The sequence below is a fragment of the Protopterus annectens genome, chromosome 8.part0, assembly GCF_019279795.1.
Source record: "Protopterus annectens isolate FY-2018-M chromosome 8.part0, PAN1.0, whole genome shotgun sequence".
Classification (NCBI taxonomy): Eukaryota; Metazoa; Chordata; order Ceratodontiformes; family Protopteridae; genus Protopterus; species Protopterus annectens.
The window spans coordinates 1645924335-1645943120 of record NC_056741.1 but is presented as its reverse complement, the minus strand read 5'-3'; the positions used below and the strand labels follow the sequence as shown (position 1 = coordinate 1645943120).

The following is an 18786-nucleotide window of genomic DNA, read 5'->3' as shown; positions in this document are numbered from 1 at the left end:
TAAGAAAATTCTGGGAGAAATAATCAACTTTCTGCAGGTAATATTACTTACAGATGGGGACTGGAATTTGATTTTCTGCAGTAAAGATGTTTATGGGTGACCCAGAAGAGAAAATATAACAAGGAAGGGTAGATTTTTGAAGAAATGTATGAAAATATTTGGCATGGAAAATGTGAATTCAGTAGTAAGAGTTCAGAGTGAGTTTACATATTATTCCCCAAGATACAAAAACTGGGCTAGGCTAAAGATAATTTACATTTCACAGGAACATGGCAATTAAATTGAAAGTTTTGATACACATCCAATAACTCTTTCAGATCATGCACCAATAATAACTACAATAAAAATGCAAGGTAATGAAATAAAAATGAGATAATTGCATTTTCCCACCTTTGTTGAAAAGAAAGGAATTTAAGGAATGGGTAATCAAACTTATTCAGAAGATATTAGAGAAGATAGATATTCCTTCTGAAAATACAGCTAGGGAGTGGGATAAAATTAAAGTGGAGTTTAAAATAGGGTGGAAATAAAAGAAAGCGAGATATGGTTAAGAAGTAACTATGATTACTTAGAGGGACTGACAAATGTTAAATTGTACTGCAAAATGGGGGGAATCTCATAGGACAAGAAGAGGAGCAATTGTACAATGCTAAACAGAAAATAAAGGATTATCTCGATAATATGCATGAGTTTAGAAATATTGCTAGTAAGCAACCATTTTTTGTAAATAACTCCAGAGCACAAATACTTGTAGCACAATGACTCAGGCAACAGAAAGTAGAAAGGGTTCTTGCCAAGCTTAGGGAGCCTAAAACAAGGAAGATGACAAGAGATCCTGTAGAGGTACTAGAGATATTTTGGAAATTTTCTGAAAGTGTATAAAGAACAGAAATATGGAAATCAAGAAAACGTACAAATGGAAATCAAGAAAAAGTACAAATGGAAATGTTTATGGAAGAAGTAAATATGCCAAGGTTAGAGGTAGATGAGGCTCAATTACTAACAGTTAGGATAGGAGGGGATGAGATAAAAATAAAACCAATCCACAGGAAAGTCCCCAGGAATAGATGGTATTTCTGTGGAAGTTTGGAAGCTAGAAGGAAAAAAAATGATAAAGTTCAGGAAGGTTTTGTCTAACAGTATTTTAAGAAGAGGAGAAGCACCAACATCCTGGAAGAAAGCAAAGGTGATAAGGAGAGTAAAGACCCATTAGATCCAGCTTAATATAGGCACATTTCAATCCTGAACCATGATTATAAAATGACTATAATGGCTAAACGAATTGCAAAGGTGATGCCAAAATTGATAGTTGAGGAGGGGAGGCAAACATTTGACATTAACAGAATACTGATGATCCAGAGGGAAGCAGAATGTAAGAAAATCTCACTGTTGTTGCTGGGTCTCGATGCAGAGAAAGCATTTGACAGAGTAAGCTGGGAGTTTATGAGCAGGGCAATGGAAACAATTGCATTCCCTGACAAAATTATAAGGTTGATTAAGAGAAAATATGAGGGCTCGGCGGTGAAAATTAAAGTGGGTGGATTCCTCTCTGATAATTTCTGTTTGAGCAGAGAACAAGGCAGGAATGTCCTCTTTCCCCTTTGTTATTTGCATTATATGTAGAACCATTAGCAAAGAAAATAAGGGACACAGAAATTCAAAGATATAACTGGTATGGTAGTCAAGAAAAGGTAGCTCTGTTTGCAGATTATATTATTTTAAACCTGATAGAACCAGAAAAGTACATTTCAGAGTTGTGGAACCTTTTGAGGCAGTTTCAAATATTTTCAAGATACAACATTTGTGAAGCTAAAACAATGGTAATAGCTGTAAATTACATACCCGCACATGGATTGGTTCAGCAAAATCCATATTTATGGTGACATGATAAAATGAAGTACTTAGTATGGATTAAAAATGAGTCTGGAGTGGCAGCTATGTATATATGGGAAGAGACTAAACAAAAGATAAAAAGTGAGAATTTAGAAGCTCTGTCATATGGATATGCATGGCAAGATACAAGCAGTTAAAATGTTTTTAGTCCATTTAGTTTTATACATAGGTCAGGCATATTTTTATCAACCATAGGAAAAGTTGTGGATAGCAGTTAATAAAGAGCTGAAGGATTTTATCTGGGAGAGGAAGTTGGCAAGAGTAAATTGGGGATAAGCTGATTCTTTCAATAGAACAAGGTGGTTTAGGATTATCTGATCTGAAGGGGTATTTCAGAGCTACACAGTTAAGTCTCCTATACCTAGCAGAAGCAGAAACATATACTTCAAAGTGGAAAGGGCTATTAATGAAACATGAGGGGGATCTCAAGAAACAGAGAGAGACTGAGATTTTGGATGCAGATGCTTAAGGAGAATTACAATAACCGTACAGAATATTATAGTCATAAAGTAGCAAAAAAGAGATTCTGCTGACAGGGATGACTGCGATTAGGGATACAGACAATAAGCAAGAGGAGGCTTGAATTTATTGAAGAAATTTGGCAAAATAACCAAGAAGTCAAGAATTTATTTGGATTGCAGGCTAGAGATTGCCTTCCCTATCAAGGATTGATATCAGAGTATTGACAAAGAGAAAGAAATACGGAGATCCTAAGTGAAAGACCAGGAATGGTAGAGTTTTTAACAGAATCTAGAAAAGAAACTGCTGTAAAAAAAAAAAAAAAAAAAGAATAATTAGTACAGCATGTAAAATATTGCATGATAGCTATAAGAATCAGAGGAGGTTAGAAATGGCTGAGAAGAGAGAGATTAGATAAGCAATTCTGAAACAATGGAGGATATATGTTTGTCTCCCAAATATGCATTTGCTTTGAAGTGTTTACACAGGCATTTTTATACTCCAAGTAAACATCAAATATTTTTTCCTGAGTTAGACAGCAAATGTTGGAGGTGTGTTAGGGAAGAGAGAGGTAATTGGGAACATTTTTTTGTGGGAGTGTAATGAGTTAGCAGAGTTTAAAGATTCCCTGCAGACACTACTCTTTCAGAGATACTAGGTGAGTAAATTGGTGTAAGTTAGGAAATTACTTCTTGAGCTATGATACAGAACTGGAATTGCCTAGACATAGTAAGGCCTTGCTGAGTCTAATTATGGTGGCTGCCAAAAAAACAATTACTAGAAAATGATAATCAAAGTTTAAACCAACTGTACTAGAAGTGGTGAATATAGTAACAGAGATAAAGTAACTGGAACCGGGATCTTTAGAAATGAGTAGGAGCAAATTACATAGAAAAAAATTGGAATTTTGGGAGGAATGGGGTTTAAAAGAAGGCAGGATTTGAATGAGCTATTTAATGTCTGACTGACAATGACTGGATACATTATAAGTAATGTATGTTTGCTGCTAAAATTGTCAAGATGGTTTGTTTTAATTTATAAAAATGTATGATTGCCTATGTCATGTGTGATAATTTAATAAATATGTTACTTGTTTAAAAAAGATCTGGAAGGCTTTGCTTACTAGTATTTTAAAAGGAGAGGAACTACCAACATTCTGGAAAAAAGCTCTGGAAACTTTAATACCCAAAGACGATAAAGATTTATCAGCTTCAGCTTCATATAGGCCTATTTCAATTTTAAACCATGATTATAAAGTGTTTATGTCTATAATGATTAAAAGAATAGAAAAGGTGTTCCCAAAACTGAAAGATATGGATCACTGTGGTTTTGTAGAAGAGAGGCAAACATTTGACAACATAAAAAAAAATAATGATAATCTGGAAGGAAGCAGAATGTAGGAAAATACTGCTGCTGCCCTTGGTAGGTCTTGACGCAGACAGCGCATAACAGAGTAAACTGGAATTTTATGAGTAGGATAATGGAAGCATCTGCATTCCCAAATACACTAATAAGGTTACTTAGGAGGATATACTAAGATCAGAGGGAAAAAATAAAAAGTGGGAGGGTTCCTCTTTAATAAGGTGTTAATAATAATCCACTTTGTAGTGGAACCATCAAGGCTGTTCTCTTTCCCCTTTGTTATTCATTTTATATTTAGAACTGTTGCTCTTATACATAACACAAGCAAAAAGCTACAATTAGGAGGAATTCAAGAAATAAGTGGAATTTCTGAAATTTGGATGCAGATCCTTAAAGAGATTAACAACAGTCATACGTAATATAAGAGCTAAACTAACACAGGAATGGAGAAAGAAGGTTCTGCTGATAGGGATGACTGCAATTAAAAGTACAGGGAATAGGGAAGAGGGGGCTGGAATTTACTGAAGAAAACAGGCAAATGAACCAAAATATTGGGAAAAAAAGAGAGGGAAAGGTAATAGAATGAGAAGAGGCCAAGAAGACATTTGGACTGCAGGCTAGAGACTTCCTTCTCTATCAGGGATTGATATCAAACTATAGGTAAAGAGAAAGGGATAGGGGAATCCTAAGTGAAAGACCTGCACTGGTAGAGTTTTTAGTTGAATCTAGAACATAAGTTAGTGATAAAAATGGGATAATTAGAAGGGAATATAAAATACTGCACAACAGCTATAGGAATCAATTAGAGGGGTTTAGAAAAGATTGGGAAGAGAGACTGGATAAGCAGCTATACAAGGAAACTATGGGAAAACATATGTTGTGGTTGTCTTTCGGCTTTTCCCAGTTAGGGGTCGCCACAGCGGAACTCCGGTCCGCTAATGATTGGCAGTAGATTTTCATGAATGCCGAGGTGCTAGCTCGATGTTCAACCTTCAATGAAGGCACGCCCATTTACGCATGTCTTTCAAACGCCCACCCAACAGTGGGGAGGACATGCAGAGTCCACACAGAAGGCACTCCCCGCACTCCAGCCAAGTAGTTCCCAAATATTCATCAAAGTCTATAAGATTTAGGGCTTTTGCCTGGAAGTGTTTACCTAGGTATTTTTATACACTAAGCAGACTACAAAGAATTTTTTTCCGCAGTTATGTTGCAAATGTTGCAGGTGTAATGGAGAAGAAAGAAGTAACTGAGAACATATGTTTTGAGATTGTAATGTGTTGGCAGACTTTAAAAATTCACTACAGAGCACTGTGTCAGAAATACTGGACAATCAAATTAATTTAACTAAGGAAATGAGTCTTTTGAGCTTGGATAAAGGATCTGAATTGATTAAACATGGTAACGCCTTGTATCTGAATTGACTTAACATAGTAAAACCTTGATAAGTTTAATTCTGGTGGCTGCCACAAACCAATTACTAGAAAATGGAAATCAAAGTCTAAACCAACTATGTTTGAAGTATATTGTAACAGAGACAAGACAACTGGAAATAGGATATTTAGAAAAGTGTAGGAACAAATTACATAGAAAAAATGGAAACTTGGAACAATACATGCAGAAACATGTATTGGAGCAGGAATTAGGTTTAAGAGAAGCCAAGGACTGACCTTTTTATATAATGTTAGATGTATTATTTTGTATAAAAATATCTGTAATGTATATGTTTACTACTGTGAACAAGTTAACATGGTTTGTTTTCTTTCATATAAAAGTAAGTTTGCCTATGTCACAAGGGATAATTCAGTAAAGGTGCTTTAAAAAATAATGCATTTATTTTGCAAGCAGTGTTAAAGTTTGTCTCACCTGGAGTAGAGTTTTGTTGCATGTGTTTAATTTGTGTGTTTTTGGATAGCCAGAACTGTTTAGGTTGATTAGCTGTGGTTATTTGTAGGTTATGGTAATATGTTTTCTTTTCAATGTATAGCATGTTTAGTTTTATTTCTAAGTTGTCTATAATGTTGTAGGTCCACAGGAGAGTTGGTGTGTTTTCATTTTTTCCAAGCAATGTCTCTTAGTTTCATGAGTTGCTTGATTTCTTGGCTCAGCCTTGAAGCTGGCTTGCTTTTGACTTTCCTTTGGTTGAGGTGGACTAAAGAGATTACTGTGTTTAGGAAGGTATTATTTAAAAAGGTGACAGCTTCATCTGGAGGGAGAGTATTTATAATATGCCAGTTACATGGCCTGAGTAGTGTAAGTAGGTGCTAGGGAAGTTTTTGGACTTTCTGGTCCAGATGTAAGGTGGTAGTTTTGGAAGCTTAACAGGTAACCATATTACATATATAGGATTGGAGTCACTAATAGAGTCAGGGAGGATTCCAGAGTGAGAGATATAGGTGGAATTACTTCTTAGAACCTAGTCAAGTAGGCTATATTAGTTTGAAGTTTTATCTGTCTTCTAGGGGCTGAAAATTGTTGAAGGTCATACACATTAATTATAGGTTCATAGGAAAGTACTAGGCTAGATGCCCTTGCAGACCATTTTAAGCCTAGCCAATTTTACTTTGTTGTGCTCAAAATAACCTATCCCATTTGGTTAAAAATTGACTTTACCCATCCCATGCTGGCTAATTATATGCTACCCCTAATGAGAATAACTGGGATCATACCATAGATAATTTGAGGGTACCCATGCATGGGATAGAACATTTAGGAGCTGTCCCTGTCCATTAGTAGTACAGGGGGCAATCCTAGGGTAAATCTTCTGTTTCTCATCCATAGATCTAAGTTGTGCTTGAATGTGGACAGGAATGATATTTGTTTTATGTGTATGGAGAGCCTGTTCTACAGCAGTGGTTTCCTTTGTGGGATATAACTGTCCCTCCAAACCATTCTGCTGATGTTGCAGAAGCAGTTTAGATGCTTAAACCAATTATTTCATCATCTCACCTGATTCGACAACAAAATTGCTAGGAATTACCATCGACAATAAACTCTCTTTCATTCAGCACATTAACAATACCATCAAGTTAGTTAACAGAAAAATGGGATCCCTATATCGAATTAAACCCTTTCTAACCCCATCTACTAGAGCCAAGATTGCCCAGTCCCATCTTCTATCTACTCTACTATATGCCTCCACTATTTATACCAACCTTAGGAAAAGCAATCTCAAAAAACTCACAACATGCTATAACAATATTGCCCGCTTCGCCACTGGTAACCCCTTCAGAACCCACCATTGTCTCAACTTAAAACTACTAGGCTGGCTTGAACTCCAAAACTACCTGCTTATTCCTCATCTCTCTACTGCCCACAGTATACTATATCAACCTGACAAGACCCCTATTCTCTCTCAACTGATAATCCCTTATAACAATCTCAACTCCCTTCGCTCCTCCCATAAAATCATGGCCAGATCAATTAAGTCCAATAACTTTGCAGGTGACTGTCTTTTCACTAATACAGTAGGTAAAAATTGGAATCTTCTACCTAGTGACATAACTCTAACTACATCTTTGCCTCTTTTCAAACAGAAAATTAAACTGTACTTCCAAGACCACTGGCTTTGTTCCTGCAGTGCACCTGACTAATTTTTATCACTTTTCTCACTCTTTCTACTCCTTTCCTCTCTACCCTAACTCCTACTCTGATTTACTACTTTTAGAATTTTTAACGTTTTACACATGCTCTGTAAATTGTTGGATTCTACTCTGATTTACTACTTTTAGAATTTTTAATGTATTATATATTTTCTGTAAAACTGTTGGAATCTAGAATTTGTACTTTTTTCACTTTTCAAAAATTATCTCATTACTCTGTATATCTTTCATACATTTGTTCTTAAATTCCAACAAGCCATATCTTATTGTAATTTTTTTTTTGTTATGCATGTACCAGTAGATAGTGGAGCTTTTCTCCTCGGGCCTCTGCTGAAAATGGACTTGTATCCAGCCAGACTAGCCCGGTCAACAAATGTAAAATAAAAATAAATAAATAAATAAAATAAAATAAATACATTTCTGATGTCATTTGACTTGCTGATTTGCAGTAAGTCCATCAGTAATAGCTCAGAAGATGCCTTGTGTGCCAGGCACAGGTCACCTTTTAACAGCCTGTAGTATACTGAGTATAGTGAAAGGGCTTTGAGTCAGTCCATGTAGGACATGTTGTTTAGGCCTTTTATCCTTTTAGTAAGGTGTCTCTGTGGACCTTCCAGTTGTTCCAATTTTCTGGAAAGATACATGCTGAAGAAGGCATTATATTCAATGATTGGCCTAATGAGTGCTGAGTAAAGGGGAAAAATGACATCCTAGATCTAGTCAAAATCCCTCTGTTTATAAGCTGTACAATATAGAGGGACATTCTTGCAACAACAGACATGTGTTGGTCAAAAGTTAGGTCACTGTCCTCAAGTTCCCAAATCCTGAACAAATAGCTCATCTCTTAGGGACATATTGTGAATGTGATAGTTCCCTGTGGTAGACGACTTTCCAAAGGATACAAAAATGCATTTTTTGGCATTTATTTTCAGTCCATGATTTTGGCACCAGTTATTTACTTGAGACAAACCTATGTAGAAGCCCTAAAATGAGAGGTGAAGCCATCTCTGGCAATGCAAGAGTGACTGTCTACCATCTCCTCCCATGCTGACACATACCAGATCCCCCTAAAATGACACCAACTATTTGCCAGTTGGTGAAGCCAGTCATCTTTTACTTGTGTTTTGGCATCATGCAAAATGAAGGAAGGGTTCTGCTCAAAACTAGTGTTTCTACCTGCACTTGTGACATGCATGGAGAGCTCCGTCTTGCCTCATTCTCTCTCTCCCTGCATAGCCATCAGAATTTTATATCCCAAGTCATTAACACCCATATGGACCATTGCCATGTCATAATCATATTTGCTTTGGTTAAAGATCTTTAGGACACTTGATCTGTCAGAGATCCTGATTCCTGAAAGGCATCCCACCGTCACCCTCTCTCTTCATCCACCCTTGGATGACTATGGAGTCACCAATCAATAGGTTACTTTTGTTAGAAGGGTGTCTAAGCATAATAGGTTTGGAGGTGGGCACCAGCTCGAGCAATGGCACTGGTTCATAGGTTCATAGATTAGTACTAGGCTAACTGTCCTTGCAAGCCATTTTAAGCCTAGCCAATTATCCCTTGTGAGACTCAAACCCAACACCTTGTGTTTCTAAGGCAAACACCTTAACCATTAGGCCACCCTCCCAACCTTAATCATAATAGTGGTTCATAGATTAGTACTAGGCTAACTGCCCTTGTGAGTCATTGTAAGCCAAGCCAATTATCCCTTGTTAGATTCAAACCCTGCACCTTGTGTTTGTAAGGCAAACACCTTAACCATCAGGCCACCCTCCCTGGGTGAAGGTGTTATCCCCCCCTTCTGAACAGTGAAAGTGTCTCTTAGCAATGGCACCCCAAATTATCTAGCACCTTCATCACTTTTAGTTGTATCAAATTGCACTTGTTTAATTGTCACTGTCTGTTGAAATATTCAAGATTTCCTCATCTTGTTCCTTAACCTCCCTGCTATGTCTTCAATTATGGAGTACATTTTTAAACTTTGCTTAGATAGCCTGGTTAGTCTTTTTTTAATAGCCTGAGTAGTGTTTCACAATCTTTAAGTTCCAGAATTGTTTACTAAAAGGCCATCTAGAAATCATTCTCCTTGACCAACCAAAATCCTCCCACAAAAGGACATTTGCTTCCGTGACTATAAAGGGTACTATATTTTTAACTTAGGATTTGACTGAAAGGCACGTCTAAGTCTTCCTCTACTAACAATATATGGAAGGACTTTGATTTTACCCCTTCTCTTATGCTGCTCTCTAACAACCCCTAGATTTACTATCATACCTATCCCTGGGCATGCTTCTGGAGCTCCTTGCTGCTGAGGTCTTGAATATGCTAAGTTGGACTCCAGACCTACAGCCGATCCAGGTATATGTGAGTTGACAATGCTATTCACTGAGCTACTATGCCACCTGTACAATCCCTCCTCATATATGGGAAAGATGTTCAATTCATTACATACAGCATTTTGTAGGTAATCCCAGGACACCTGTTCATGTTTCGTTTTGTTTTCTGGGCTTCATACAGCCACCACCTTGACCATGTGGCCTCACTCACCTTCAAGTTGTTATCAACTGAACAATACATACATCCTGATCAGAACATATGGCTTCAGGTCTAGTGATGCGGATACAAAATTGATTATTGGCCTTCGGCCCAAGTTGCTCTGGTACTTCATAGAGTTCAACAAGTTTGTTTTCAAGCAAGATGTAGAATCCATGATCAGCACAGAATTCCAATGACAATTCCACAATGAAGCTCAAATCAGTTACATGTGTGGCACCCAGTGTTTGTCCAAGTATGTCTATCAACTTCATTTGACCTCTGAAGTCTCAGAATAGCACTCCAGACTCATTACCTGAATTCTTATACAGCTGCAAGAAAGTGAAATGCTCAGAATATGGACAAACATAATTTTCCTTTGTACAACTTTGAAGAAAACCTTACTGTTTCTTGGCACAAACTCCAGCTACACAGCATCCAGATGGAGGCTTGTCTCTGCCATGGTCATCTCTGGACTAGAAGAGAAATCAGTCCTGACTGAGAAGTCTTGTTCAATAAACAGTAATATACAGAGATAAGAAAAAACATCTATCTGATACTTTCCAAATTCTTACACAAGCTTTAGTTCATTTCATAGTAGTGAGGTGACATTCTATGCTGTGGTCCATCATAATCTATGTAGCTTCCACCTGCCACTTGACTGGTCTTGCACCCAGTCTCCTCCCTTCACCTTGCCAGCTAGTAAGATCATAAGCTGGTTCCACACAGCTTTTCTGGGCTGAGCCTGATGAGATTTCACTCGTCAGTTTGCCACCTGCCACTCACTGGCAAATGCCACCCCAAATATAGCTCCAGTGGTGTACCCCAGCACACCTGTTTTGGGCAAAGTTCTGTTAACCGTTCAAATGAATTGCCATGGAACTGAAGGACACAATATTGGTCAAATGCTTTAATAGCATTTTTTTCTTACTTGTTACTATCTTTGTATTGTGGTCTGACTCAAGGCTGATAAGGGTTCCTAGACCAGATTCCTTACCAAGTTAACAAACTATAAATGAATAATTAAAATGTCTTAATCAATAGTTATGTGGCCTCTTTGGTTACAGTAATTTTCCAAAGATAAGGTGCAGAAAGTCAAACATAGTATAGCTCTAAGGATCACTGGGGTTTGTATCCAACCCATCGCAAAAGGTTTAAGATTCCAGGCAGAAAGAGAGAATACATAGAGTCCAATGGTTTGGATGCAACAATGAAGTTGTGCGTATAACTGCCCATGTGTATACCCATACCGATAAGATTATTTTTTTTTCTCTCACATTTTCAACCATGAACCAGGCTTCAAGAGTACCAGTAATGGACACTTTAGTGTAGACAGTCATCCACTAGGTTTTAGAAGACTGGATGAAATTGGGGTACTCAGAGAAAACCCACTCAAAGGAAAAAAAATATGCAGAATCCATATAGTAGCAGGTCAGGTTTGAACTCCAAACCCTGGAGCTGTGAAGTAGAGCTCATACAGCTGAGCCACTGTGCTGTATAATGCTCCTTGAGTGCCATAAAAATGAAATAAACCTTATTTCAAAATGTTTTTTTAAACACAACAAATAATTGCACAGTAAATATATGTCATATCTCTGGCCCTGATGAATTTAGCAGTAAATTCCGTAAAGTATTCATGGACAATTTACACCTTACACCATACAAGGACTTTTGCATAATTATGTATCTGCAAAAACACAAGGTCATTTAACACAAAAACAAATATCATTAGTGTTTCTACATGACAACAAAAATGAAAAAAGATGGCCCCCATAGACATCTAGCCTAGTACTTACCCATGAACCTATGATTACCTCAGAGAAACACTACATATAATACTAATTTTGTTTATGCAGATGGATTTATATTTTCTTGTGTACAACCTATAGAAAAACAGCTTCAAAAGTCAGCCAGTCAGTGCTCCTGTTGTATTTCTGACAGCATCACTAGGGACCCAGTTTATTTAGTGGGTGGGACCTGCTCAGAATGCCAAGTACTGAGCAACTGCCAGCTGTCCGCCTTCATGAAAGGCATTGCAAATGCAGCATTAATAATGAGTACATATGCATGGATGTGAGTAAAAGCTCTTTATCACCTAAAGTCCACCTGCCCCCACCAACAGAATGTTTCCAAAAGATCTGGGGCAACACTTCCTTCTCAGTGATCACTGCTGGCAAGGCCTTGTTATAGAATAATATCTAGGCTACCTCTCATGACCACTGTGGCATTCTTGTCTAATGCAAACTAGACTTGCCCTAGTAGCAGCATTGGCCATTGTGCTGTATCTAGATGGTGCAAACTAGCTTCCCTAAACAGCAGGACTGTTCATGGTACCATATCATATGATGCAAGCCAGACTTAACTCATCAGCAGGACTGTTCATGGTTCCATGTCACACGATGCAAGTCTGCTTACCTCAACAGCAGGATTGTTCATGGTTCCATATCACATGATGGAAGCCAGACACATTAAAACACCAGGATTAACAGCAGAAGGTGAGCAGTATTAAAGCTATCACATGGTCACAAGGAGACAGAAAACTTATACAGCTCTAAATGGTCAACGACTGAGTCCTAAAACATAATAGTATAAAAATAACTGGCTCCATATGTCAGAGTTACCATGAGCAGAGAATCAATAAGAAAAGTAAATGCAAACATTCAAGAAAGTAAGGATGACAAGTAAAGGGCAAAGCAAACACAAATATTTAAATGTGACTCTTGGTAGAGATCTTAGGTAAATTCATATGAATGTAAACAGAATAAGATACACAATAACATGGGTAGATTAGTTATATAATATCTACTAAGAAATTACTCAGTTTAATCAAGAACCAGTTACTGTCACATGTGATATGTATTAGTCTTGTTTTCAAAATGAATGGCCACTTTTCTTTTCAAGAATTACAGAAGAGCAGGTTGAGTCTAATAAAAAGGCAGATGACTATAAAAAGAACAAGGAAGCTATCATTTTAAAATAAATACAGCACCATTTGCCATAGTGTGTGTGTGAGTGCGCATATGCATGAACATGTACATGTCTCAATAAAATAATTTAGGAGAGAAAAAAATGGATGTGACTGAAATAAAGGTGATTATTATTTCTGAGTAGGAACAGATGGTTGGTAGTATAAGTACAGAACAGAAAATAACTGACAGCAATTGTAACAGACAATAAACAGAAAGAATAAACAGCAGGCGGTACTGAACTCAGGCTTAGGAAATTTTACAAGCAATAAAAACAAAAAGATTTATCTTCACACATTAATGTTACAGCTCATTCAAGTCATTAGCTATCCAGGATATATGACATACAATGATTATTTAGACAGAACGGTACCTCAGAAATGATAAATACACAACCAATAATAGTTGCAGGGCTCATTCTGGCTAATATACAGAGAGATGTGACAGGTAACTATAAATAACAGACATCTTAAGAATTATAGAGTGAAGCTGCCGTATGCAGTTTAATTAAGGAAAACTAGTTAAGGTGCAAAAATTAAATCCTGCAAGTGTTATTTATATTATAATTGTAAAATACTTTTAACTAGTGGACACAAACAAATGGCTTTTGAGCATTTGAGCAAACAGCTTTTGTGCTGCTTCTCCCGGATTATAAAACCTGCTACAGAAGTTCACTGATGTCATTTAAGCAAAATATTCTAGGAAAAGTTCTTGCATTCAGTACTGACACTCAATCTCCTTTTCTTTTATTTCTTGAAATGGATTACGTGTAGAGTTCCTGCTTTATTTTTATTTAATTTGTCTTTACTGTGTGCTGATTTTTATGTGTGTATGTGTATATATGGGTCTACTATACATGATCGAAATTTAAGAAAGTGGACTCCCATATAGCCGAGACTATATGATTGACTTTTGAAATTCTGAACATGTAAAAATAAATAAATAAATAAAAACTTACTTACACGTTGCTAGCAAGGGGGCAAGTCCCCTCTGCACCCCCCATGGGGGGCTGCACCTCCCCACACTCCCTGAAATTTAAATATGCCAATTCTGAGATCGCACTACAGTGTGGAAGATGGGAATCGGCACAGTAATCAAAAATAAGCTAGTCAAACATTGCTGTATTTATTTTGGTGCATGACAATTAATAGTGGAGATTGCAGTGTTTGCTCTCTCTCTGCTGTAGAGCGATCTTGGAACTGGTGCATATAATTAGTGGGGTGGGGGATGATGGGGGGCTTGCCCAATTTGATCTTCTTCATCTCAATTAAGTATCATATACCTCAGAGATATATATATATATATATATATATATATATATATATATACACATATATATATACATATATATATATATATATATATATATATATATATATACAGAGAGAGAGAGATACATGTGTGTGTGTGTGTGTGTGTGTGTGTGTGTGTGTATATATATATATATATATATATACACACATCTATATATATATATATATATATATATATATATATATATATATATATACACACATATATACATGTATATATAGCTAGATATATATAGACATAGATATATACATGTATACACAACACACATATACATACACATATATATGTACACTGCTTATTTTTTATTGTACGTTGCTCTTGTATTACCTCCTCCTGTCATCCTTACAGCTTTGCTCATGATTTCACCATGTGAAAAATTAGTTAAGAAATACAATATAAGAAATTTGATGCACACCAACAAATTGAAATTTCACAGCAGCTGCTATAAACTCATATTTAATCATCACATCTGTGGTTTATTTTTCAGATACTAGTCTGGCATACTCGGACAGAGAAACCAGTATTAGTTAATGAAGGAAAAAAGGGATTCACAGATCCAAACATTGAAATCTGATATCAGATGCAGGTAGGTAATATGAATGCAAATAAAAAGTGATCAGTTAGTGGTGAATATATTTCTTTTTGAATTTGCAATAATAATTATGGTATGAGTAAGAAATGTATCCAAGCATTATAAAATACAACAGTTGAATAAAGTACAAACTCCCTACATATGTAGATTGAATGCATGCAAAGTGCTATTTCACATTTTTGGTAAAGGCTCTGTTCATATATTCAAATCTACTCATTCATAAACTTAGGCTATTATTCAGAAACAGGCCTGACCTGAATCAGCAGGCTGCAGCAAAAAGGACATGTTTGAGTGATAGGGGAAACCAGTGATTCAGCAACACATTACCACAGTGATGGGAGCGATATATTACAATATGTAATATATTACTACAATATATTACATTTTCTAGTAACTAGTAATATAACTAGTTACTTTTTCAAAATAGCAATAACGTAATAGTAATATATTAATTTTTTTAGTAACTTAAATGTGTGTTACTTTTGAGTTACTGTTGCTTAAATCAGTGGTTCCCAAAGTGGTGATATCACTCCTAAGGATCGATGGAAAACTTCCAGGGGCCCTGGATAGTATGGGTAGTAATCAGAGGTAATAGAGACTTTGAAAGGGCAATTTGGATAAAAAATTACAACATAATGTTGGCACAACTCATAGCACATAACATTCATAATAGATCACTAGAATTAGTCTGGAGCAAAATTTACTTCATTTTTTTAGCACTGCAAGGAGGTGAAAGCTAATGATGACCCGACTCCGGCCCTGCCCTGGTACTGTGGGACTCTCACCCACTAAAACACTCCCTAACACTGGAACAATTCTAGCGTGATAGAGATCATATCCTTACCTTGCCGTATAATAAACGGCATTGGTTCTCCATACTGCCTTCAATCAGAATTGAACTCGCCACTCATCGGTTTAACACCCGATGCCCCAACCAACTGCACCAAGCAGGACTCTTCAGGTGGATCTATGATTAACCAACTTTTATCTTGACAATTTTTTGTTATGTTCTATTTAAAATTCTTTTTGGGTTTTGATTTTTAGTTGCTGAAAATAGACAAAATGTGATGGGTTTTTCATAAGATCATAGGAACAAAGGATATTTCTAGGCTGTGGGCCCAGAAGTCATTTTATCTGTTTCAACTCAGTGTAATAACATACAAGTACCAGTCAGTAAAGATTGCGTTTATTGATGACTGCCCATGTCCAGGAGGGCTGTGGGAGTTATTCCAAATAAGAATTTATGGTGTCCTGTCCACTCATCCAGGTTCCTCTTGAACAGTGTCATAGAGGTGCTCTGTTTCACATGAGTCGGTAGCCTGTTCCAAAGATGTGGCAGGCACTGAGAGATAAATTTGTCTCTCCAGCATGTCCCGTTTAAGTCACAGGCCATATTTAAGTCCCTGGAACAGGTAGCCCTAGACCCATTTGATTTACAGATATGCAGTAAGTTCATTAGGTTTGGGTCTTGGGTAGCTCTGCAGGCCAGGCATAAGTCTCCTCTAATTAGTCTATACAGTATGGAGTATAGTGACAGGGACTTTAGTCGGTCCATGTAAGACACATGCTGGAGGACATTGATCTTCTTTGTTAGAAACTCTGAGGTCTCTCTAATTGCTGCAGGTGCTTAGTATGGTACATACTGAATGGGGTGTTATACTTTATTATGGGCCAGATAAGTGCCAGGTATATGTGGTTACAACTTCTTTTGCTCTTGAGGTGATGCCTTTACTAATCGAGTGAGCTACGTGTAAGGCCTTCCTTATAACAGTAGACATGTGATGGTCAAAGTTAAGGTTGCAGTCAACTTGTGATCCCAGGTCCCTTACCATTTTATGAGTACTTAGGGTATTGTTCTTGGTTTGATATTGTAAAGGGACATTGTTTGTGCAGAAGGGAATAATGATGCATTTCGTTACATTCAGTTTGAGACTGTGACTAATACACCAGTCACTGGTCTGTGTGAGAGACCCTCCTGGAGTACAGTGACATCATTTGGGGATTCAATGATTGCACCTATTTTGCAGTCGTCTGCAAACTTTGTCAGTCATAACCCTTTAGTTTTGACCTAAACTTCTGAGCAGTATATATCAAATAGTAGGGGTCCCAGCACTGACCCCTGTGGCATCCACTGGTAACAGGTTTGCTGGTTGATGTGGAGTCATCCACTTTGATTATGGGTGCCTGTTTTGTGAGCCAATTGGCAACCCATCTTACAACGAAGGGATTTACATTCAGTCTGCTATGTTTATTGGTAAGTCTTGAATGTGGGATTGTGTCAAAAACCTTACACAAGTCGAAGTATGATATGTGCACAGATTTATCCTCATGAATGGCCTTGGTCACTCTTTCAAAGAAATCCACCAGATTTAACAGGCAGGATCTGCCCTTTAAGAAGCCGAATTGGGTAGGATCCAGGGTTTGGAGGACACATATGTCTTTATTTATGAGGACAATAATGATACATTCCATGGCCATACAGATGAGCCTGGTCATGCTTATGGGTCTATAATTCCCCATTCTGTTGCTAGGCCACCTTTGTGGAGGAGAATAACTGTAGCTGTTCTCCATTCCACAGGAACAAAGCCTTTGCTTAGGCTATGTTTGAACAGGGTACTTTAGTGGTGATGCTAGTTCATGTTTCAGTCTGTTTGGAAGACAGCCTAGGATCTCATCTGATCCCATAGAGGCAATGTGCTTTGCCTTGGACAGGGCTTTGAGGACCTGCTCTTCAGATATGTAAGGTGGAGGGAGTTTGGGGGAGGGTTTGTTGTATGTTAGGAGTGGATAAGGGAGTGAAATTTTGGCCAAACCTATCTACTAGCAGGTTCGATATCTCTGTGAGGTCTGTGTGTGATACTATTGGCCACCAGTTCTGCACATGCTTGAGTCCTACCCTTTAGGTTACGTACGTAGCTGTAAAAGGCCTTATGGTTATCCTTGGCAGTACTTGCTAGGTTTTGCTGAAAGGAGCTCTTGGTGGATTTAACAAGTTATCTAATTTACCTATTAAGGCTGAGGTGGGTGCTTTTCCATTGTTGGGTCCTTGTCTTTGTTTTTCTGGACAGCGACCTTTTGCATTTATTGTAGAGTTTGCTGATGCTTTAAGTCCACCATGGCAACTTTATTTTACTTGGGTTTAGGCTTTGATTCTATCTGGTACAGCCGAGTTTATACACTTATGCAAGTGACTGTACAGGACTTTAGTGTAAGCTTCAGCACAGGTACCACTTTCAACTTGGGGTGGGACTTGGAATGCATTTATACCTTCACCAAGGAGGGTATAGTTTGCATTGGTGAAATTTTTAGTTTGATTTCACCCTTTGTGAGTTCAGGTGTCAGTGTCAGTTTGAAAGTGACTGATTTGTGGTCAGTTTTAACTAATAAGGGTCCAACAGTTGCAGCTGTGCACCTGTTTGACATGTTGGTGAGGACCAGATCTAGAATGTTTGTTCCTGAGGTATGGACAATTTGCTGCAGAGCATTTGAATTCACAAAGCCAAAGAACTTTTGTGCTAGTGAGTTTGGGCTAGAGTAGGTTTCCCAGTTGATGGTGGGATAAATGAAACTCCCCATAACCAGGGTGTTATTTATTAAAATTTGGATTGTCTTCAGTGTGGTTAAGTAGGCTTTATGGGTATCTTGATCCATAGAGGGGGATCTATACTGGCTAGGACTTCAGTGGGGGTCTTACCCACCGTGACCTGGAGTAACTCCATGGAGTTGTCCAGTCTAACTAGATGGGAGGTGAATTTATTTCTAATATAGATTGAAACACCACCTTCTTCGTTTTTCACACATTCATTTTGTGGTCTAAAGGTGTGGAAGGCATTGTAGCCTTGCAGGGATAGAGTACTCTCTACGTCTTAAACTAGGTTTCTGCGACTGCACAGACATCTACATTTTCTAGTGATAGAAGTGCTTCCAGGAAGTGTCGTTTTTTTATTTAAGCTCCTAGCATTTAGCAGCATGACCCTCATTTTGTTCTGATTGGTTAATTTCACATTGGTAATGTTTTTGAGACCTTGTCTAAAAAAGGCACTATGGTGAAGGCAAGAAC

The 18786-nt window shown here is 37.5% G+C and overlaps 1 protein-coding gene across 3 annotated transcripts in view; it reads left to right on the top strand.

Moving 5' to 3' along the window:
• B3GAT1 (beta-1,3-glucuronyltransferase 1) overlaps nt 1-18786 on the top strand; it is a 2298313-nt gene that overhangs the window by 2243012 nt on the left and 36515 nt on the right. For all 3 annotated transcript variants that reach the window (XM_044081176.1, XM_044081174.1, XM_044081175.1), the window contains one exon: nt 14622-14720. In XM_044081176.1, coding sequence (XP_043937111.1) covers nt 14622-14708 — 87 coding nt within the window. In that variant the 3' untranslated portion in view covers nt 14709-14720. The remainder of the gene's footprint in view (nt 1-14621; nt 14721-18786) is intronic.